General features: G+C 39.0%; 1 protein-coding gene across 1 annotated transcript in view; it reads right to left on the bottom strand.

Annotated features, from left to right (window-relative positions):
* LOC100690292 (vasoactive intestinal polypeptide receptor 2) overlaps positions 1-24323 on the bottom strand; it is a 74032-nt gene that overhangs the window by 38083 nt on the left and 11626 nt on the right. Inside the window, exon 2 of the mRNA XM_003447442.5 lies at positions 10615-10720. Within this exon, the coding sequence (XP_003447490.1) occupies positions 10615-10720 (106 nt within the window). The remainder of the gene's footprint in view (positions 1-10614; positions 10721-24323) is intronic.

Below are 24323 nucleotides of genomic sequence, written 5' to 3'. Positions count from 1 at the left end.
GTGACAAAGATGGTGATTTAGACAAAATTGGGAGGAAAGACAAAAAAACTCCTACTCACCCCCCAAGAAACAAAACAGACTGTTGACCAGAATATCTCTCCAAGCTCTTAAGCATGAGCCTTAATGGGTGTGAAAGTGCTGATGGCAAACTGAGCAGTCATATCGGCATTTTAGCAACAGATGAATGGAGACGGTGTGCTTACTAAACGCACCTCTCCTCCCCAACACCCCTGCTAAACATCCATGCTGCACGAGCATGACATACACACACACACACACACACCTTTTAATACAATAACATATTAAATCTGTTTTTCTTATTAACTTGTTTGTGTGACGAGGAGGGGGTGGATATGAGCTTCTTCAGAGATAATCCTCCTCTTCTCCCCAACTGAGTGCACTTCTGTAATGACCGTCATCCACAGTGAAACAAGACAGAAAGAACATGAAAATTTGAAGCTCACACTTTTTAATTTGTTTTTTCTTTTCATGTTATTTCCTGTTTTTCATTTTGCATTTCCTTGTTCCATGCTCACTTTCATATTGATTTTATTTTTTCCATATTCCATTTAATCCTTCCCTTGCATTCTTTATTTCTTGCTATGCAGTCATCTTTGAGTCTATTCTACATTTATTTTCTGTCTTTATTTGTTTTATCGTCACATTTGTTTCCTGTTTTACTTCCACGTCTTTTCCTTATGTGTTTTATTGTTATGTTATTGCAGTATATCATACAATATTTATTTATCCTTCTTGCCTTCATGTCATATTACTTTCTCTTTGTGCAATTGCCTGTTTCCTGTTAAAAGACTCACTTTTTTTTTACATGTTATTAACTTCTATATTAGAGAGATTAAAAACTCCACAGATGGGAAGGTTTTCAGGTATCTGTACTCTACTTAAGTATTTTATACAGTATTTTACTCTCATTACTTTGGTCCTTATCATACGACTGTCGTAAAAGACACAGAGATCAAAGAAACATATTCAAATGAAAAATCATATAATTTATGCATTAATAATTGTACTATACGCAGGGATTAAAGTTGGTCAGAATCATCCGGAACAGCATTGGAGGTGCAGAATAAGTTGTGGCTGTGGCACAATCTAGCTAGCTAGAAGAGGAGGTAAAATCAACGTGAACAACAGAAACCAGAGCTCTTTCTTCTTCGTCTTCTTTTTTTTTTTTTTTTTGCTTCATTTTTCTCTCCTGGTGTTCAACACAACACACGTTCAAGCTGAAAATATTCAGTATAGTTAGAAATTAATGTGAAGGAAGTTTCCTGTCCCTTAATATTTTATTAAGCAACTAGGAATTTATTAGGGAATTATTATTGTATTAACATAGAAGGTAAAGGTTCAGCAGTCCAAATAGCTGGTGGAAGAGCTGCTTTTTGATGAATCAGTATCTGTATTTTTTAACACTGTACTTTTACTTTAGTGATGAATGTTTGTACTGTTGCCACCTCTGCTGAACTCATCGCCTGGTCTCCCGTGTATGGGTCCTTGCTTCTGAAATGCTTACACTTCCCTCCTTTATGAATTTGGCCTGGCTTCCAGATGTAGGAACCAAAGCTTATTCTTGTCATAACCTCTCTGTAAATAATCTGCAAGACGAAAATGCTAAATTCAGACACCATCCTTCCTTTAGAGTGCTAAAAAGAGGAACAGCCAGGGGGTGGAGGGGTGGTGGAGGGGGCGATGGTAAGACGAAAAGTCGTAAAAGACAAGAAATAACAGACAGAGAGAGCAAAAGAGGGCAAAAAAGAAGGAGAGATGAAAGAGTGAGAGAACAAATGTCTTTGGGTAAAATAGCTCAAACACAGATTTGAACTCATTGGTGCATGAAGAAAACTCCATCTACCCGCTAAGTGATCCATGCTTTCTCTGAGCGCTTTCATAAAAACACATCAGAGGACCAGTTTTTAAGTGACCAGGCAGCAAAAGCACAGCAGTACACATCTGGAGGGAAGTCGTCTTTCTCTGCTTTATGGTCTTTTTTAAAAATTTCCCATTCAGTACAAAGTAAAGGGTGAATGAGCCTTTTGGATTTCATGCAGTGAGTTTTTAAAAGTGACTTATGTATAAGTGGGCAAATATATTCCATTAACCTCCTTCAGTCACAGACATGTTTTGAAGGAAAACTTTGCTAAAACTCCATTTTTACTTCAATTTGACATCCAAAAGTTTCCAAATACTCGCAAATGTCAGAGTTGGTTGGCACTTTATTTCACACAATTTTAACACAAATGATGTGTTCGGTGGTGGCAAAGTCAGTGAGGGATCACAACATGACATTTAAGTTATAGACTTTGTGATTACAAGCTGCCCCTGATGTAAAATGACCAGTGTGAAAGAATCTGTCATATCTTTGGTTTTGCATTCAAACCCACGAGCTCAAGTTGACTGAGAAGAGGTTTGAAGTTGTCCATCTAAAGACCGAGTGTCAAAAAATAAAGGTAATAATACATCAAACTTGCTGTTGTATCCAAGTTTATTTGATTCATGCCACACGGTGTGGCTTACAATAAACTTGCTGAATTCAAAGTTTCTGATCAGTTCTTTACACAGTTTTCCATATTTTTCATATTTGATACATGAGGTTTTGTTTTGTTTTGTTTTACTTTGTCAGCTGGTTCAATAAACTCTTTTATTTTATGTGGCAGTGTGTTTAATGAAGGCAGCTGAGGCTACACAACCTGAAACAAACTGAGTCTGGTGATTGGTCACTGCAGCACACACAGTAAAAGGTTCATTGCCCCAGGGTAGAGGACTGAGCAATACATGAGACCCTTTCTATTCCTTCTGTGGAGCTGTGTAACCCCTCCTCATTCTGACATTTGAAACATTTTAAAAATCTACACATGCACATCGACACTATGTAATAATGTAGACTTGCACCAGTCCAGCTAGTCTTACCAGATAAAAGGAAGACTATTACTACAGTATTAGTTGTAATTGATTCTTTGTTATCACTTAGAAGATTTGAAGGATACATGTAAGCAAAAGCAGCACATGAAACTAAAACAAGAAGTATGAAAAAGTAGCCATCATAGAACTGGGAATTATCTTCTTTTTTCATGCCCGTTCTTTAGAGAGGTCGTCACAGCGGATATATCTGCACATTTCATGCCCATCATGATACTGCCATCCCCATTTATGCAGGCTTGGGACCAGCAGTGGGAATACACTGGCTAATATCCCCCAGCCGACACAGCCACCCATGTTTGCTGACCAGGTTGAGTGGAAGTAACCAAAAAGATAAATAGGCTAACTAACGCCGAGGATAAACACTAAATATGATGATAGACAGAGGGCAATCATGTGTATTACAGTATATATTATTGAAATGTTATTTAAGTGATCAGCACTGAATAGACCTCAGAATCAAATTAACTTAAGGTCAATTTAGAAACATTTTTGGTACTTTTAAAGGTCAAATGTGAGATTCTTGGTTTTCACCAGGGCTGAGTGAGTTAAATGTCAACTGTTTTGTGTCAAAACATTAGCGGGGCTACAGCATCAAATAAGATCCTGAGAGATTAGTTATAATAAAACTGCTCTCCCCAGCAGATTTGACCCCGCAGAGGATTTCAGCCGTGTTAAATTTTTGCTCTCGTTCGTGTCATTGAGCTTTAATTAACACAGCAGGAGCATCCAAACTCACATCACAGAGGAGGAAAGTCAGACTCGTTAATGCTGTGCAAACTGTGTTTTGGGCTTGAACATAAAAAATAATATTTTTATGGGCTTTTCATAGATGAGACCACAAACTGTGGATTATGCATGCAGACTTTTGCGCATTTTAGACATAGATGCGTAGTTTAAACTTTAATGATGGAAGGGGAAAGTTTGCTCAGGTTGTTCTGGTTTTAGGCTAATAGAAACATCACTGCAGACATTTCAAATATGCTTCTGTTGGATCTGGTGACTTTCACTCAGAAGATGGTACACTGTGGTCATAGGGGATGGACATCAACACACAGGTGGGTTATGGTGTTGAAACGATGCTCAGTTGGTACTAGGGGGCTCAAAGTATGTCAAGAAAAGAAAAAACAAGCTATAAGGATTAATTGTGTTACACCACCACAAACCTGACCCTTTAATACAAGGCAGGATGGCTCCATACTTTCATGTTGTTTACAGAAAATTCTGACCTACCATCCAAAAGTCGCAGCACAAATTGAGGCTCATGGGACAAAGAAATATTACGTTATATTGTCCAGTTCTGGTGAGTCCGTACGAACTATAGCCTCAGTTTCCCATTTCTTAGTACACAAGACTACCAGTGTCAGCGATTACCCAGTGACAACCGGTGCAGTCTGCTGCTATAGCAAATCTGCTTTAAGGATCAATGTGTTGCACATTCAGAGATGCTCCTCTGCAAACTTTGGTTGTAACGAGCGGTAATTTGGGTTATATTTGCATTCCTATCAGCTCAAAGCAGTCCTTTCTTCTCTGACTTCTGACAAGGTATTTTTGTTCAGAGAAATGCCACTCACTAGAAATTTTCTATTTTTTGGATGATTCTTTGTGAAGCCTGGAGACACTTGTGAAATACTTGGACCAGCCCATCTTTGAAGTTGCTTACATCCCCTTTATACCCCTTTCTTATGCTTGGTCTGTACTTCATCAGCTTGTCTTGACCATGTCTTCATACCTACATCTGTTGAGTCGCTGCCACGTGATTGTCTGATTAGATATTTGCATTAATGAGCAGATGAACAGGTGTACCTAACAAAGTGGCCAGTAAGTGTATATGTACAGAAAAACGGTGAAGTCGACATCATTCTTCGCATATTTCCTTGCACATTCCCAGTAGAGGATTGAAAGGAATACCCATCAGATTATTATTCTTATTCTCATAAGAAATTTCATAACTCGAGGAAGTTACAATATGAGTATTTTTTTTAAATAGCAGCATAAACCTATATTAGGTTGTTAACAATTATGTTCACCTGCTGCTACAGAATCAAACCATTTTTAAATGTAATAAAATGATCCTGCCATTTTAAATGACACATGCAGAGTTGATGTTTATTATTATTTTAAAAACATGATGTGAAACCTTTCATGGTCATTATATTCAGGATGTAATGGGACTGGATGAGAGTACCACCCCTGCTCCATGCATTAGAGTTACAATGTTACAATATGATATTAAATAAATTGCATTTAAATAAATTGTACACAGTATAAAAGAGGTAGCTATACCACATGTATCCCTGCCCACGGCTATTGCACAAGTCATGGTATTGGCATGTGAAGTGACATATCGCATAAAATATGATAAAATAATATATAGAGGAGTGACATGTAACTCAAACATGTGGTAGGTCAGGGGAGAGCAGACTGAACAATAGGTTTCCAGGAATTCTAATCTGTGGTCCACACAGTCTCCATTTATCAAGATGGGGAGGGGGTCTATCCCGCAGCTTCACAAGTCTATGATGAGTTCTTTTATTTGTTTATTTGTTTATTTACATTTTTGGTCAGCTTATTCTCTCTAAGCAGACTAAAGGAGGAGTCGGACTAATATTGATATACTTCAAAATTTGAAAATGTTAAATATTTCAAGCACATGTGCTACAAATGTTCCCATGTTAATGGTACTGTATACTATCATAACATCTGACACGATTTGCATAGAAACTATTTACTCAGAACATTAAAATACATCACCAGATTTACAATGTTGTATTGAGTATGTCCCAGCTGAGGCTCACACACATAAACTGTCTCCATCTGTTTACATTTCTGACTGCGGTGGCCGGATGACGGATGATTAGACTGTTTTACTATCCCTCACTATATTTCACGTGGCTCAGGGGCGAAGAGGTTAGAGACTTTTATATCACCAACTCCCAGTCCAGTATTTCTCATTATTTTTATTTAAAAGTGGTGGATTTTTCTTTATGGATCATTAAAAACTCTTACGGTACACTTAGTTTAGTTCAACAAAAATATATAATCAAAAGCTCTTTAATGGCTTTTCTCTTCAATTTTCTCCCGACTCCTTTCTGTTTTGTACTTTCTGAGCTGTGAACTTCATCAGAGGATCACATTCAGTGTATTTTCTGTGGTAATTAGCCTCTTTTGCAGATGGGCACATAAGAAGATAAAGTCTGGGTGAGACTAATCAGCTATTTTGAAAGCATAAGTCAACATTTGGGAAAACTGCTGAGCTGCTTTTATATGAAGCATTGATGAAAAGAGAACAGAACTGTTAGCCTGGCCATGTGCAAAGTTTACAAAGTTAGCAGAAAGCTCTCTACTTCCTCTAAAGCTCACTTCCTAACGCCATGTATGCCAGTGGATATGCAAATATAGGAAAAGACTTGTGATATTAGAGGCGTATCAAGTGGTAATAATGATAATTTGCAAAAATTAAACAATGATCTTGACTTTGTAACTGCACTTTTGGAAAGAAAGCTAGAAAGAGATTATTTTTCTGAAATGTTAAACCATCCATCCAACTTCTTCAACTTCGTCCAAGGCCAGGTCATGGGAGAAGTCCATTTCCCCATCCGCCTCCTCCAGTTTATCCAGGGGAAGACCAAGACGTCTATCCCAGGGCCTCCTCCTGATAGGACATGCCCAGAACATCTTACCCAAGAGGCATCATCCCTATCAGATCTCTGAACCACCTCAACTGGCTACATTCAATGTGGTGCAGTTACAACTTTATACTGAACTCCTCTAAAATGACTAAACTCCTAACTCTAAGGTCGAGATCAGCCACACTTCAGAGAAAGCTCATTTCAGCCACTTTTATCTACAATCTCATTACCCAAAAGAAAGAGATCTTGGGGTGGCTGTGGTTCAGGAGATAGACTGGGTCATTTACTGATCGGAAGGTTGGTAGTTCGACCCCGCTCCACCCTCCCTGCTGTTTAAATACTTAAACTCCACCATGTAGGGCTGCAATCGTGACTCAGAACAGGCACGCCATCCTTTTCTGGCTGAGGACTGTGGCCTTGACTTGGAGGTGCTAATTCTTATTTGTGCCACTTCACTACGAGCTGGAGGCCGTCACCTGATGAAGTCAGCAGGACCCGATCGTCAAAGCAGAGATAAGAGTCTGAGGTCATCGAGGTAGAAGTCTTTGTACACAACCACAGAGGACTTTAAAGGAAATCAGTGTGTGAAAGAAGTGAAGACTTTCAGCTTTAAATCAAGGGGGTATTACAAAACGTTTTGCGGTTTAATTCTTAGCTACCAGTCAGTGTTGTGTACATATCCAAAACAGAGGCTTGTTCTCAGTCGGTTCAAACATTTTTCAAACCTGCTCCTCTTGACAGCGCTATTATTAAAGACCCCCAGAAGCAATATCTTACGATCTTCAGACAAGAGACCCGACCAAACCTTGAGGTAAGATTATTTTGTCACATCAATAAAAGTCAAGCTTGTGTTGTAAATGATAAACAACGGCGTCCTGCAGGATCCTTGGCAGAAAAACTTACACACAAACTCATGTAATCAAATGATAATAAATTAATAGCAAGGCTGGGTTTCAGAAGAGCACTTGGGTGTTTTTGGAAAAAATGTTTTTGAAGAAAATGCCTTGCTGCTGTCACAAATCACCCCTGACACTCTTCTCCACCCTGCTCCACTCTCGTCTTCACCTCTCTTGTGAACTGTCTGTTGCTTCAGATGTTTTACCCCAAGTGTTTAAACCTTCTCTATGTTCTACTCTTTGCACGTTTATCTATCTCAGTCTAATATTAGCGTGTCAAAGCATGGCCCACAGGCTAATGGTGGCACTTGTTAATATATTATTATAGTAAAAGATTTACTACTGTGTTTAACTCTAAGGAGCAAGAATAAAGAAGCGTTTCTCTTTTGTTGAACCACCACAGCAGTTCCCTGAGCAACAGACGTCCATGGTTATCATCCTCTGGGCTAAATCTGCTCATTGCATGCATCAGCCTCTGTGGATTCAATTACTGTCTTAAAATGTTCCTCAAAACTTCCTTCTAAAGTCTACAGAGTAAGTTTGTTTTGTAGAAATTAAAGATATTTCATATGGGAAACTGCCCTCAAACAAAACTTCATTCAACAGTGTGATTACTAATCATCACAAATCAGGACCTGTGAGGGGTACGTCTCTGTTTTCTTTTGGTTTGTTTGTTTTGTTTGATTCTTCTGACAAGTTTTGATCGATAGTTGGCCATTTTAACACTATAATTGAACCCGCAGGCACTGAGGCTGCAGACACTTAACTGTCAAATTTATTTCTTCGTTATTCTGCAACAGAGTTTTCAGCCATAGTTGGAAAAGTTTTATAATGTTTAAAGTTTTCAGATTCTTTTTAAGAAGTTAAATTTTAGGTAGCACAATGTGCTATGGTGGAAGACGGAGTACAGATCAGGGAGAATGGGGAAAAAATAGCCCTTGAAATAAATGATTATTTGTCATTTTTGTTATTTATATTTTAATGTGCTATTAGATCACAAAGTAACCCCAACTTTTGAGCAGTGGTCTATTCTTCAGTATAACAGACTTCTAAATGTGTGATTTGTTTTTTTTCCTAAATTTGGCACATCACAGAAAAAATCCCACGTCTGTCGTGTCCAGATTTATTTCAGGAATGATTTCGTGTGAATCCATTCCCAGCTGCAGAGATTGCACAGATTTTCAGCGCACTCGGTGAAAGCTAAGTGACCTTGACTAAGGCTTTTCATGTTGTGTAGAAAACATGGCTGGACAGAAGACAAAATATGGGCTTAAACTGCGTTATGAGATCTAATCATGTTCTCACATGGTGTGATTACATGTACACACTGTATGTAGGGTCTTTCATGCTTTTGCTTTATCTGAGCCTATTTCAGCAGAACAAAAAGCAAAACTTCAACTTTATAAAAAGAAAATGAATAATTATAAAAGTTCAGTTGAAAGTTTGACTCAAAGCAAACACTAAATTACTGATAACGCGATAGGCTAAATGCCTTAGGGATTTCCTTCTAAGGACTGTCAGGAGAACTGCTGCACTAAACACTGTTCAACTACAGTACAAGAGACACACTGTATAAGTAGCTGAATGATATCAATGATATGAATAACTTTTGCAAGTGGAACCTGGTTAGCTTACAAATAAGGAAAGGAAGGACAGAAAATTAGCTGGTTAGCAAGAATTTTAGTTTCATGATAAGAATGAAGGGATTTATCACCACTAAAGCAATTTAATCAATCCTGGGCAAAAAATAAAAAAAATATAAAATAAAAATAAATTCCAAACAGTGACGTTGCCACAGCTCTTTAACATTTATACCAATCATTAAGCTGTGAATACTCGCTGCAGCAATAAGTGTCTCCATCAGGCAAAACCTCAGTATTAGCACTGGTATAGGAGAAGATGTTTCCTCTACCAGTCAAAACCTGAATCAAAGAAATAAGAGCTGCCACTACACCAAAGCACAGCTTGCACCAGCAGATGTGACTTTAGTTTCAGTGTCCAGCACCATTCAAGAGGGCAAACATGGCAAAAATAATGGTCCTAAAAAACAATCCTGGAAACAGTAACTGAGGTAAAATAGTCCAAAAGATTCCCCCCATCAGCTTTTGCTAATAACGTTTCCTTCACTTTGATGAAAACCTTCATGAGGAAAGGAAAGGAGAAATTTATACAGACTTAGGGAAGGGAAACGCAGTGCACCAAGACTTTAGGTTCTTTGATGTGACAGTGAATGTTATTGATGTGGGTCTGCTATCCTCAAACTTTGTCCCAAGTATAAATTACTAAGAGCACATCAGAAACTTAACTCCATGGGCTACGATGTTGTGTGACATCACTCACATACAGAGGACAGCCTGTAAAAATAACATTTTACTTGTAATGTTAAAGAAAAAGTCTGTAAAACGAGATGAAATGCTTGTCACATTCTCATCCCGTCTGCTGACATTTTCTCTTCCCACTGGAGACATGATCCAGTATAACTCCTGCCTTTTAGTTAATGAGTCTTAAAGGCTGGGCAGTAGAGCAATGTGCAAAACTAATGCAAAGTGAATTATGATAAACCTTAAATTCATGGCGACCATCTTAATATAGATCATAATCTTTATAAAGCTTATTTATATAAGCTTTTAAGCTTATATAAGCTGATTTTATTACAGAAGCATGACGCTCATAGTTCACCTTTGGGTTTATCAGCCTTTCATTGAAGGTTCATAACCTATCAGGATGTCATGGCATATAAAACAGAAAACACTGTTAATTAACATCTACACAATTTGTGCTACTTCCCATGAATTATCTCATTTCCTTTCCTTTAGTATTTAGAGACTCACTCTGCAGAGTGAAAGCTTTCCACAGCCACACGTGTTAGCAAACCGGTGTGCATGAATGAATACGCAGGATAATTAAATCAGTTGCACCAGATGTTGATCCCTAATGCAGTCAGCATAATGGATGATCAAGGGAGCTAATTTCGGTATTTCCTCAAACACCTGTTGTCGGGGAAAAAGCAATGTTAGCATGAGCCGTGGAGCCACAACGGCCACATTAATGCTTGAAACAAGCCAGATTTAAAGATTCTGTCCAGCTACACAAAGTTTTTCCAAGTTAGTGTTAGAAGATATCTGGTTTCTAACAGTTGTGCTTTGAGTGATTGTGACCTTTATAGCTGCTGTTGGCCTCCTTCTCCCTCAGCTTCTTTATGCACTCGGCCTGGTCTCTCTCCACCTCCAGCAGGAAGTTACAGGTTGGATGTCGGCCGTCAACCTGCAGTGGAAGCAATAAAAAGAATACAAATTGTATATTAAATATTTAGGCTATGTCAACCTTAAAACAGTCTGTGAGTGAAGGAAATCAGGTGTCTATATCAACAAAGTTGAAAACTGTTATTACACTGTCTTTAACACATTTTCTTACACAGGTGACCACATCTATATTAGCAGCTACCAAGGTACATTTGGGGATTTATTTGTATTTCCTTTTTACATCCATCTAAGAGCTATATTCTTTCTTTAATGGCAGACAATCCCCTCATGTGCACTGTGCACATGCACGCAAGCTCCTGCATAAACACAATCCAGATCTGCTGCTGCTTAAGATAAGACATGTGTAAATAAAACTACAAGGAGCAATGAGGACTCTGGCACCTTGGTAGACGTCACGCTCAAGCACGCTGTGGTTGAGGAGAAATGCCAGCGGATTGTGTTGCAGTAGAGGCATTTCATGCAGTCACTTTATCAAATCAAATCAAATCAAAGTTTATTTATATAGCACATATTAAAACAACAGTGTTGACCATAGTGCTTCACAGTCAGTCAAAACACAAGACAATTAAAACAAACAATAAAATAGGACAACAAACAATAGGTAACAACACAATAAGCTAAAATCAGCCAACTAGTTAGAATCAAAGGCCAAAGTAAACAGATAAGTTTTAAGACGAGATCTAAAAGACTGGATAGACTCGGCCATACGAATATGTACAGGGAGGTTATTCCAGAGTCTAGGTGCCATGATCGCAAAGGCCCGGTCTCCTCTCGACTTCATTCGAGACCTAGGTTGTGCAAGGAGCAAGTGATTGGATGATCTAAGCGCTCTGTTGGGATTATATAGGTGAAGTAGGTCAGAGAGATAGGTGGGCGCTAAATTATTCAGAATTTGAAAAGTGAACAAAAGAATTTTAAAATCTATGCGATATTTAACAGGGAGCCAATGTAGTTTGGCTAAAATAGGAGTTATGTGTTCATGGATTCTTGTACCTGTTAAAAGACGCGCAGCTGCATTTTGAATTAACTGAAGCCGATAAAGAGAAGAGTGTTGGAGGCCCGAGTAGAGGGAGTTACAGTAGTCCAATCTGGATGTGATAAATGCGTGAACAAGCTTTTCAAGTTCCTTTAAAGGAAGGAACGACTTTGCTTTGGAAATCTGACGCAACTGGTAAAAGCTGTTTTTCACCACAGTGGACACCTGCTTCTCAAGTTTAAAAGAGCCATCCAGGAATACTCCGAGGTTTCTTACAGTGGGCGAGAGATGGCTAGCGAGAGGGCCTAGGGCATCAGTCAACTGGTCTAGCGGGGTGTGACTACCAAAGACTATGATTTCGGTCTTATTCTCGTTTAATGTAAGAAAATTATGTGATAACCAAATTTTTACTTCATGCAAACAGTTGAACAGAGGTTGCAAAGAAGCAGACACATCGGATTTCAAAGGTGAATAAATCTGGATATCATCGGCATAACAGTACTTTAATTAAACAGTTTCAATTAACATACATTTAATACAAAGCAGCTTCACTGAAATATTGTAGGTGGTACTGCAGAGTCATTTTGCCACACTCACATGTGAGAGCCATTAAATATAAAACCTTTGAGGTGTGTGCCAAGTTTCATGACTTCTCAGCCTTTCCATACTCTTCCTGTGGTCAATGCAAAGTGTCCCCCATGTGTGCCTTTCAATAAAAACTCCCAGTTTTCACACTAAAACATTCTCAAGATCTGAACTTTATTTAGATTACTATTAAGCTGGATGTGACCAACCTGTGAGGAGTACATCAAAGGATTAAACATGACATTTCCTGTTTCCACTTGATGTCGCTACAACTGTCGCACATAGATAGTTTGTGGCAGATCAGATAAGGCGGTAAGTTGTTGGTGGCTCTGATCAAACTGCTCGGATCAGTGGATTAAAGTGTAAAAACTGTAATTTTATTAAATATCTTCATACAGTGTTTATACCAGGACCAGACTGGACATTGGATGTCTGAATCACAGCAAATATGGTGCTGAATAATCAGAGGTCCCAGAGATGTTTCTGTACATTGTGAGATGTTACATGTGTGTACATGTGTACCAAATTTCAATTCAAAGTATGTTTCTCAGGCATATTTTGTAAGCCCCTTGTGCAAAACCCATGAAATGCATGAATTTCACCAGACCTGATATGTGTGCAAAATTTCATGATTTGAGGCTGATTATGCACTCAATAAAAGCAACTGATTTGCCACAAAAATAACCAAAACCAAAAGAACGAATTATAATTGGTCCTTTGCACTGTCAGTGCCCAAGCTCTAATAATGACCATTAGCAGATTGTATGAATGACTTATGTTTCTGGAATAATTCTGCAAACTTCTCACTTAAAATCAGTTTTACTGCAAAAGGAAATGATTTATTATATTAAGGAAACATAATTCCATCCATCTATTTTCCTAACTGCTTATCCAGTTCAGGGTTGCAATGGGCCTGGAGCCTGTCCAGCAATAATCCACCCTAACATAAAATAGGATGGTAGCGTAAAATCTGTGTGCAGAGTTCAGAATAAAGTCCTTAAACAACACTGCCAAAAACTGATATTATTCCAAACCATCTGCAACATTTATTTTACACAATGTGTTTGCATTTTTCTTCACGTTTTGTTAGGGATGGATGAAAGTGTTATAAGCTCATGCACGGAGGAGAGCGAGGGTTATGATAGACAGATGAATAGAAGGTCAAGATAAGCTGCTTAAACCAACCAGCCAGCACTCCCTCTCTTAATATTTGTGTGTGTTTAAACAGAGGAGAGGCAGATGAATCAACAGCGCGTAAATCCTGAGGAGGAAATTGTGATCGAGCCAAACGGCACAAGACAAATGAATAACCATCTTCTATAATTTAAGTCATAATATCTCCTGTAATCAAACATGTTCTGCACTGTGTCTGTGTCTGATCCGATTTCAGCAGTATTACAGACTCATGCAAACTCCACAGCCTCGTTACTGCAGTTACACGAGTAAAGTTCTTGCATCAACAACACAGAAAAACTACCATGAACAATTAATTTATTGCTTTTACTAAATCAGCACAAATTAAACACAAATATTCATAAATTCTGACCAGCTTCTTTAATCACTTTGAATATAGCTTTACCTCAGGGTAAAATATCCAATTCAAGTATTTTCCTACTACGTGTCATTTCTCTTATTTTGCTCTTTAATGGGATCAACGGTTTTTTAAACAGCTCCCAATGTCCCGTCCATCACTCTGTCAAAATCCCCCACAGAGGCTGCAGCTCTTTATCCCCTGGCATGAAGCAATGCTGGGCATCATCCAGACAGCACACACAAGCATGCACACAGACTTACACAACTATGAGCCTGAAGTGGCAGCTGAACTGCGATTTGACGCATCAAACACAGAATATTATCTAAATATGAGTAATAGATTATTATTCAAAAACAAACTCAGAGTTCTTCAAAAGTCTCCTGTCAAACCAAATTAGCTGAGATGAACGCAGCTAAAGATGAACGTGGGAATGACGGACGTTTTTCAGAAAGTCATCGGGCAATGTGACTAAAACCCAACACTTCATTTACTGTACAAGGGGTGGGGTCAAACACACACAGAAACATTTGATATGTATATAAAGCTGGAAACCAATAAAAGCTGTACAAAACATAGTAAAAGCTTGAGTATTCCCATCAGCATGCACTATTTTTGTCTTTGACAGTTAGGAAGGATCTTACACCTCATGAATGAACAAATATACCAGAAAACACACAAATAAAAATTCTTAGCTTAGCAGATTAGCTTGGGTAAAAGACCGAAAGTTGAGGCACACAACGATGTGTGCCGCTGGTAAAGTTTCTGGGCTGCCTTTCCTCATAACAGCCATCCCTCAAGATTTTCTCCATTTAAAGCATCATCAGGGATTGTAACATCTAGTCCTGTTACTGAATCAGTAGACAGTTCAAAAACATTCACACACCACTCGTGCTGATGAGTTCAAAAAAGGAAGAAAAAGTCCATGAGAGACGAAACCTTTAACATTTTTTATTTGTGTGTCTTTGTAATGTTTTTATATTACATATGCACTGTGGCTAGAAAATCCAGGTCCAACATTATGTTAATTTTGTAAATCATGGTTCCATGTAAACACACAATCAAGCAGGATATGATGAAAGGTGAGGCTAGCTTGGTACTGTATGAACTTGCAGTGTCTCTCAGTTTCTCTGTAAGCTCTACATTACAGCGGGTTATTTAATCATTCCAAATACCAAGATGGCAACAGTGACAAGGCTCAGCTTGAAGCTTCTAGATGCACACTAACTAATGGGTGATATCAGGCAGCACATCATTTCCTTTTTCATCAGAGCCTTTTTGCTTGCCAGCAGTTGTTTAGTTAATGGATAAACTCGAAGAAATGGATATACACCAGACTGAACTGTTGTTACAGCCGCCAGCAAAACTGTCACCTATTTACATCTGAAAAAAATGATTTTATGTCCGGATGGAGACACGGTTTTGGTTTGGTCTTGTTCGGTTTGTCTCTCACACACTCAGGTAAGTCGATTTATGTCAGGTGTTGCTTTAATGTGCTCCAACCAGAAGTGCTTTTTCTTCCATTTCAGTCGTCTGCCAACTCTTTTCTCTCTGCTTTTTCATCTTCCTCCGATGAAGACATCTTAAAGGTACAGTAGGTAAAATCTCACCACTAGATGTCAGTAGACTGCAGTCAACTCAATTCGATGACATGTCTAATCTGCTGACGATAAGTAATGACGACAATATGGGCATGTTTATGCACACACATCAGAGGCGATTAGGCAAAGTTTATGACTGTGCATCAGTTTGTTGGAAGACATAACTACACACTAATCAATGTATATTTATGACTACAATAAATAAACGGTAACTAACTTACTGGACCTGTGAGGTCCTTGTTTCCACACCTGTCTGAGAGCTGTGTATGCACATGCAGCATTAATAGCATACTTTACAGCTCGGATGACATATTCATCATAGTTGCTCCAGACAGTTCAAATGCTCCATGTTACAGAAGTTTGTATGTATGTTGGACAAATGCTGAAAATAAAACTCCACTGGATGGACGGGGAACACAGTGACACCTTGGAAATTTTCATGTCAATTTCAGGCTAAGTGCTTGTGACCTTCATTGCAGGGCATGTCAAATCCAATAGCACACCATTTGCTCACTAACTTACTCTGCAGGCCGGAAAGTATTCAACAACAAATAGACAGCACGACACAAAGAAGTCAAACTGATGAGTTTACCGCAATGAAGATACAGCAGAGTCTGGACATGCTGGGCAGCCAGACAGAGAAAACAATAGGTGCACGTGGTTTAACATTTCTAACCACACATGGTGTGTTATCTTTAAAAGTTTGTAGCATTTTTTACATTTTTTTAGGACAAACTTAAAAGTGATTAGAAAAACACTCAAGGTTTGAAAAGAGAGGCCAGTGCTAAAGTGTCTTAAACCTGCTCTTATCCTTTTTGTTGACACACATCTGCAGCAAATCACATTTTTTCTTTCATTTGTTCCTTTGATTTCCTTTCCTGCCTTTTTAAAGACATAAGTTACATTTAGTTAGTTTGTATATCCCATTAGCCTTGTTTGCTAAAAGCACATATGCAAGGTGCAAGTTTTATCTTTGTAACTGATATCGGTGCACCTACATCCACAAATTAAGGTATGAGAATGAGGTCAGGTGTGACTGAGTGATCTCTCGCTAGCATACATTTTACTCTTCCTACTGGAAGTGAGAAATAAACTCCTCCGTGTTTCCCTCGGTCTCTCTCGTCTCTCTGCCAGTGTGCAGAGCTGAACATACTGTAGGCAGTTTTGTTGTAATTTTTGGTCCACTGCACACTAAGTGATTAGTGTTAAAGCCAGTGGATACATGCGCTACATGAATCAAGTGCAACATAAGATAAGATAAGATGAGATAAAATTATTCCTCTAGAAGAAAATGGGCAGGAGAAAACTGATTAGTCTAATACTGCATCAACAGCAGAAAATGTTAAACGTCACAATAAAACCCACTTCAGTAAAGTGTGTCAGGTATCTTTATTAACCTGATCACCCTGTGTGTATATAAAGTGTTGTCTTGCCTTTACCCTTTGTCGTGATGTGTGTTATCCTGCCTGGTGTCGTCTCCTTCTTTTTCTTCTGTGACTTCTTCTGGTTTTGGGCTTCATGTTTTAGACTTTATGCATTGGCCTAAAAAACGTCTCTTCTTATGTTAATTCACTTGTTTCCTGCATCTTATTATCCTGCAATTTATGACAATGCAGTTCTTTTGCTGATTAGTCCTCAGTCTGTTTTTGGTGCTTATTAGTTTTCCTGGTATTTGAATGTCTGTAGGAAATCTCATGCCACCCATCGCAGCTGTGGTAACGTGTCAATAAAAGCTCAAATTGAAAATGTCGTGCTGGTGGAGTGTAAACAAGGCAGGGAATTGGGTGCCAACTCATTAAATTGATTGGTTTCATTTTATATTATAAGTATCTTTCTCCTTTTATGTGTATTTCAATGAGATTGGTAATGTTATGATTTGTCAATGTAAAACACTGAACTGAACTAAGCCCTGGTTACCTGGTATATGTGAACTAAATCTCAGGGTAATCTCACAAATGTCTCATGAAATATTTGGCCTGGACCAAATGACACCACTATCATAGCTAAAACAAACACCACCTGTGTTATAGCAGATGGACTAATTGGTTCGATGACAGCTGCTTCTCCACAAAGCCGCCTCCAGCATGATGCAGATCCAGAATCTGCTCTAATCTGTAGATGATAATGACTAACTCAAGTTAGCCAAAGGAAATGCAAACAAGGGCATTACTCATTCAACACACAGCTCTGCAAACAGCAAATAAATTGCTGAGGTAGTGTCTGAAATTTTCATAAGATGTTTGATTTTTCTCCCACTGGTTTGAAAATCTCTGGATTGTCCTAGTGAAAAGATTAAATCTGCAGATCATGGTTGATGAACTTATTTTATTCAAGAGACAAAGAATTCTGTCCTTTTTGATGTTCTTTAAGCAAAAGGACCAACAAGAAAGTACAAACAATACAAACAAGCACAAGGAAGTGTTTGAATGAAAACCAAAAGCAAACAAAACGTAATGCAGAAACACTTCTGTACAGAAGTTCTGGCAAAAATGAATAACAAAAACAAAATAACAGCAAGTGAATTTTTATTAAAAGTCTCCTTTTAGTTAATGACAGAGCTATCTAAATGCTAATGAATCAGTCTTATCGGCTCTTTTTCCTAATGTGTTTTCGTGCTCTGGCTTCAATCAGCAGCGATGCACACCACTAGCTGGCCACCATCAAATGAGCTTTAGGAGATGATGATGCTGCCCTGAGTTTACCTTTTCTCAATTTGATTTTATGGCAGAGGTTGGCCCCAATAATGAGCGGTATTAAGAGCTGCAGTGACAAAGAAAAGAAAAGAAAACTAATGAAGTATGAGAAACTCCCAGAATCAGCAGAAGAAACTCCCCAACCGGCTGTAGTAAATACAGTGATAAGCTCACAAGGGTGGTTGAAAATGACCGAGCTAAGATCCTGTGGGACTTCCAGATACAGACAGACAAACTGGTGATGGCTAACCAACAGGACATAGTAGTGATGGACCAGCAGTGGATGATGGATAGTTTCAAACCCGCTGTACTGTACTGTGTATCAGGACTGTTCTGCTGCTTTGGACGTCAAAAATAGCTTTTACGCACCTATATTCTTTCAAATTTTAAAATATCTTTCGCTTGGCAAATGTGAGCAACTAATGCCTAAATAGTAGCTGTACAAGGAAAAAAAATTCCTGAACTGATGATTGTATGCCGTTATGTATGTCTTCAGATGGAGATGATTTATGTCCAAAGGACAGGAAATACGTAAGTGGGTACATTTTTACCGAAGAAGGTAGAAAAGGTGACAAAACTAAAAACATTCTCAAAAAAATCCTCATATGTGTATTTCTGAAATCTCACCTACTGATGTCTCGATGCACTCTCTCACCAACTGTGTGCTTTCTGTTAACGTCATGAAATTATGAAAAAAATCACCAGCACAGTTTAAAAAGGTGAAACGCTGAAGAACAAAATTAGCATTTCCCCTGATAATATGTCAGGTGATAAAGAGCAAAAATGAGGGCTGTTTAATTACTATCACGTCTCTTTCACTCATCCCAAGCAGGAAATCAAGTTTAAAAAGATTTAAAAAGTCAGCTAGAACAAAAAAACTTTAAATCATCAGAAGAACTGGATTACACTTTCAAATGAAAACTGTTGTAAAACGTTCTATATTTGTAAAACTGCTGATCACTTTCACACCAACAACAGCAAAAATCTTTTTTAAATAAAGCACTGGCTGCTGAGTGTTGGTTTGTTGAGCACAGATTTTGTAATCACTTTAAGTCGTTACCTGGTGGTGATTTGGTTGATCCTTGGAGTCCGGCCCTTCCCTCCCTCCAGGAGATTAGTTCCAGCACCCAAGCTGTAAGTTGAGATGAGCCTGGCTACTTCCTACACAAACTCAGACTTCTTCCTCACCAGGAAGGTAACATCCCTTATCTCTGAAGCAAGTCTGAAAGCTTGAAATCAACCAGCACTTTCATTAACTGTCTGATCCACAATAAACTCAACACTATAAAATGCAGCAGCCCTTATTATAGCTTGAATAAAGATTAAAGTTATAATTATCTGTCAGTTCAACACTATGAGAAACCACTTTCATGCTGTCAAACTGTTTTCAAAATATTATTGAGTACATTGTTACTAAAGACATTAATTATTGTTTATTTAGTCGTTGTGTATTGGTTTGCTGAGCGGAACATTGTTACCATCCCTCTTAAATAGCTACATGTCCTCAATATGCTGTCAGATCAGGTCTTACTTGGCCAGGAATCGACTCTATCAGCTCTTCCACCTACATGGTGTCACTGCTACTGTCTATGTCTTACCACCAAAAAACAGGAGCCTGTTTCAGAAAGTAAGCACCACAAATCTACCAAAAGATCAGAACCACCAACAGAAGTGGCTTAGCAAAGACTGACAGATGCTGAACACATTTTCTGTCTGCCATCATTTTCTTTTCTCAGCTTCGGCTAGTGAGGGAATATAATAATCACTTCTCAAATTGTGGGTTGGTTCTCAAAAGGCACCTGAGATAAAACCTGCTCTGACCCAGCAGCACTACAGTACTCCGACTCCAAGACATTAGCAGCAGATCTTCTACACCCTGCAGTCTCCCAACACTCTCTGCACACTTCATGGTTTGTTTCACCTCAGACTCATGTTGAGATTCATCCCTGATAAACCAAACACATCCCGGGACCTTCACCTTTTTTGTAGTTTGGCCAGAACAATTTGGTGAATGGACTGTTTCTTATATAATGTAGTGCTTTCCTACTCTACCCGAGCACTCAAAGTGCTTTATGCAACATGTCTCATTCACCCCGTTTACAAAAGCACTTTTTTTCTATGCTTCAGAGTTTTCTATTTAACACACATACACACTCTGATGGATGCATCGGAGAGCAACTTGGTGTTAGTACCTTGCCCATGGATATTTGGCATGCAGACTGGAGCAGCCAGGGATCGAACCTTGTGACCTGCTCTACATCTTACAGTCACCCAGTCTTCTCAGACTGGTCGACCATTACTTTACCAGTTAAAACACCTGAGACTGTGCTGGTGTACGGCATGTTGCTGATACCTGAATCACATTTATCACATTAGCCTCGAGTGTAACTGTGATATCAGACATTAACAAAACGAAAACTGCGTTTGTGTAACAGCTGCCCAAGACAGTCCTAAAACACTGTTCACAGTCCTTATCAGAGTCTCTGTGTTTGTGGCCAGCAAAGACTATTAAGAGAAAGGGTTCATGCAGTGCATCCGATTAAACAGATAGTGGAAAATGTTGGATTGTGGTTTCCTTTATCACAGTAATCACACTGCAGGGGAGACTCACAGCACAGTCAAGCGTCTGCGTTTCTCACAGTTTACTTGATAACATCTCACAGTTACATGTGACATGGAAGCTTAATTTTAACACGAGTTGTGATAAGAAAACCAAATAGGTCTCGTCTTCAGCAGCTTTCGCTAAAATCACATTATACAGTACAAATCTAACTGGGTCTGCTGAAGCTTCAGAGCCTTGGTCAAAGGCACTCTGCAGGGCAGGGAGCAGCAAAGAGGGAGCAGGCTGCCACTCATTTATTTCCCCAGTTGGTGCTTTTGGGTATTTTTTTTTTTTTTATCTCTTCTGACTTTAAAGCCAAGACGGCCCCAAATGTATGTTATATAAATAAAACAAGACCCTGTAAAAATCTGCAGAAATCACTGCTGACCTCAGATTTCACCCTGAAGCAAAGCTCCAACCAGGCTTCACCATCTGCTCCAGGGTTACTCGGTCACTGTGATTTTAACACCACTGCCACACGCAGCATTCTCACTCAGCTTTTTATTCATTTTCGTAATAATAGCAATGAACAAACACTCTGTATCAAACAACAAAGTGCTAATCTGGAATTTCAAAAAACATTTTCTCACCTTGCTTTAGGTGTTAAGTACCTTTTTGCATTATTGTGCTGAAAGGAGTGCATTAGATACAATTAACTGACACTGTACATTATGTACATCCATATACAGTATGCATTAGGTCCCTCCAGTGATGCAGCAGGTAACACATTTGTTTGGTAAGTGCAAGTTTGTTGGTTCAATTCCAGCCAGAGACACAAATCTGCTTTAGGATCGTGTCAGGGAGGGCATCCTGTGTAAAACTGCCAAATCAAACCTGTGGAGCTTCTTACTGTGGTGACCATTTGTGGCAAGGGAGAAGCTGAAAGTAGCTTTCTATACTGCAGTTTGTGCTATTAAATGTTATCTATCCATCTGTTTGTCTATTTCAGGGGCTTGGCAGACCCGGAGCTTATCCCAGCTGTCATAGGGCAAGAGGCAGGATACACCTTGGACAAGTCAAGAGACACACTGTGGCCAATCACCACTGAACACCTCATGCATGTCTTTAGACTGTGGAAGGAAGCAAAAGCAACCAGAGTGAACCCACACAGACACGAGGAGAACGAGGAAAGACCCCAGAGATTTGTGACTCGGACCTTTAACTTTGAGTAGAAGTGACAGGCTTTGGATCCAGGCAACTAACAATGTGATCACATGATATGCACCAAATCTGTGAGGAGAACTGTGATTCAGACCATGGATTGCGATTCTATTCTGATATTATCCTCCAACTGAGAGTATTACTGAGAACAAGAGGGGGGAAAAAACTGTGTTTGGGACAATAAACAGTGTTGATACAATTTAGTTCTATTTAACTGATGCTCTTATCCAGCCTGATTTACAGTTCAATTTTAAACCGGATTATAAAATAGACTGCAACGCGCACAGCGCAAAAGCAAGTGCGGGTCAAAAAAAGTACAAGGCGAGACAAATACATTTATGAAGCGCATTTCATATGCTGATGTAAACTCAAGGTGGTGCTTCACAGAGAAGGAAACAACCCAGCTTAAAGCAGGAGGAGGAATTACAGCACTATGCTTCTTCATAATGGGCTATGCCTCACTGCTCAGCTGTGGCCTAAATACAAAGACAACAAACAGTTCTCTGCAGTGAGATTAAAAGAAGGGTGAATCACTTCAAACGCCACTAAATTAAGGGTTTTAAAGTTTTTCTGACCATATTAATTGTTGTAGATAATTTTTGCAGAATCATCTGAGGAATCAAGAAGAGTAGAAAAGACTTTCTGTTATCTCACATTCATGCCTGCAGGTTTTCTAACTACTGTCCCACTGAATGTAAAATGTTGCATTTTGCTGATTTTTAAAAGAAAAAGAAATAAAACTATGACAGAGACTCACACCAAAACCTTCCAACTTGAACCTTAGTCAGAGACACTGAACAGAAGTGCTGGACAAATGGATAAACCAAGCACAGAGAACGAATTTCTGGCAAAATACAACCTCACATCAAACGCACGTAGTCTGTCTTCTAAAACGTTCACTGTTTCTAAAGTCATTTTTGTGCTTTGTAAAGTCTTTCCAGCGACGACACAGTATTAATAATTTCCCCTCTCTATAGCGAGCTATGAATACGAAATTAAGCAATCAAGCTGTGATTGAAGTGCAAAGATTCGGCTTCAATTCAAGGGTCTGCCAAAATCGGCGCAGTGACAGTTATGAATTATAGCCTTTTAAAAGTGATGCAACTTTCACTGGGTCCAAAGTGAAACACAAGGAAGGATTTTGAAATCTTTTTTGTCATCAGTGACTGAACTCTATAAACCATGGATGTCATGGTTTATAGATGGAAGTCTATAAACCATGGAAGTCTCAGTTTTGATGCAAACCTTTGGTCTTTTTGGTCTTAAAAAAAGCTCTTAAGTTGCTTCCAGTTATGTTTTGGGTCATTGTCTTTCTGTTTCTTTACTTGGTTTCTTTACTTGAAAGTGCCGTCGCATCAATTTTTAAACAATCGAGTGAATCTGAGCACAAAGTATGACTCCTTCCACTCAAGAATTCATCCTGCTATCAGCAGTCACATCGTCCAACACCAGTGATCCAGCAGTCGTTGATCCGGCCTCTCTTTTTACCTCTCTGTTTGCTCTTTTCATTTTCTTTTCAGCCTAATGAATGCCTCCTTCACTTTATATGATGCCTATTTACACCGCATATTGACAGGCACCGTGAAAAGCTAACAAATTCACATTCAAACTTGGATCTTTTTTTCCACAACTTGTCATAAAATAATGAGAAAAGAGGCCACACCTAGCCATGAAACTGACATTTACTTCAATTAGCCCTCTTTTGCTGTGCTCGCTCCTCCTGTGTGAGTGTATCAACAGCACGCTCAGGCTCTATGGGTAAAGGCTTCCTTACTTCGTGTCTTGTTCCTATCATTTCCATGCGCCTCTCCTCCTGTGCCCTAGATTCCTCTCATATGTCACCCAGCCAGCCAGAAAGCCAGGCCTCCTGAAAATCTCTTCACTGGAAGCTAACCTGCCTGCCTCAGACTTTTCCAGACCCTGTTGCCCATCGTCTGATTTGCTAATAAAATACCTGAACTGATTCCTAGAAGTCCATCTTCTGCATCGTTGAGTTCACAGCGACTTTCCCCATTTGTGAAATTACCTGCTCTGTGTCACCAGATCAAAAAAAGCTTCGATATGTGGAACCACAAATACCTGAAAACACTCTTCCTTTTAACACATCTCTTTGTATCTTCTGTCTCCAAACTTTAAATGTTACAATTTCATTTAAATGTCACACCACACTTTCGCTTTGTGACACCTTAAAAAATATTTTCTTGTTTATCTCAACAACCGTGGAACACATAAAAGAGGTTTATGATCCCAAAGGTGGAACACAATTCTGCTATTTCTCTACTGAAGAGAAAACAGAGTCAAACGCTGACAACAGGATCCGCTATCGCTGCACAGCCTGGCAGTAAAATGTCAATACATTTCCATATGAGAAAGAGCAGCTGCAGCTTTCTGTTTTCACTGCTACATGATCGGATCATGAGTCACTAGTGAGTCATCCAGTTTGCCTCTCTGAAAA

This window comes from Oreochromis niloticus, linkage group LG18 (genome assembly GCF_001858045.2).
Source record: "Oreochromis niloticus isolate F11D_XX linkage group LG18, O_niloticus_UMD_NMBU, whole genome shotgun sequence".
Classification (NCBI taxonomy): Eukaryota; Metazoa; Chordata; class Actinopteri; order Cichliformes; family Cichlidae; genus Oreochromis; species Oreochromis niloticus.
This window is presented reverse-complemented; position numbering and strand designations above follow the sequence as displayed.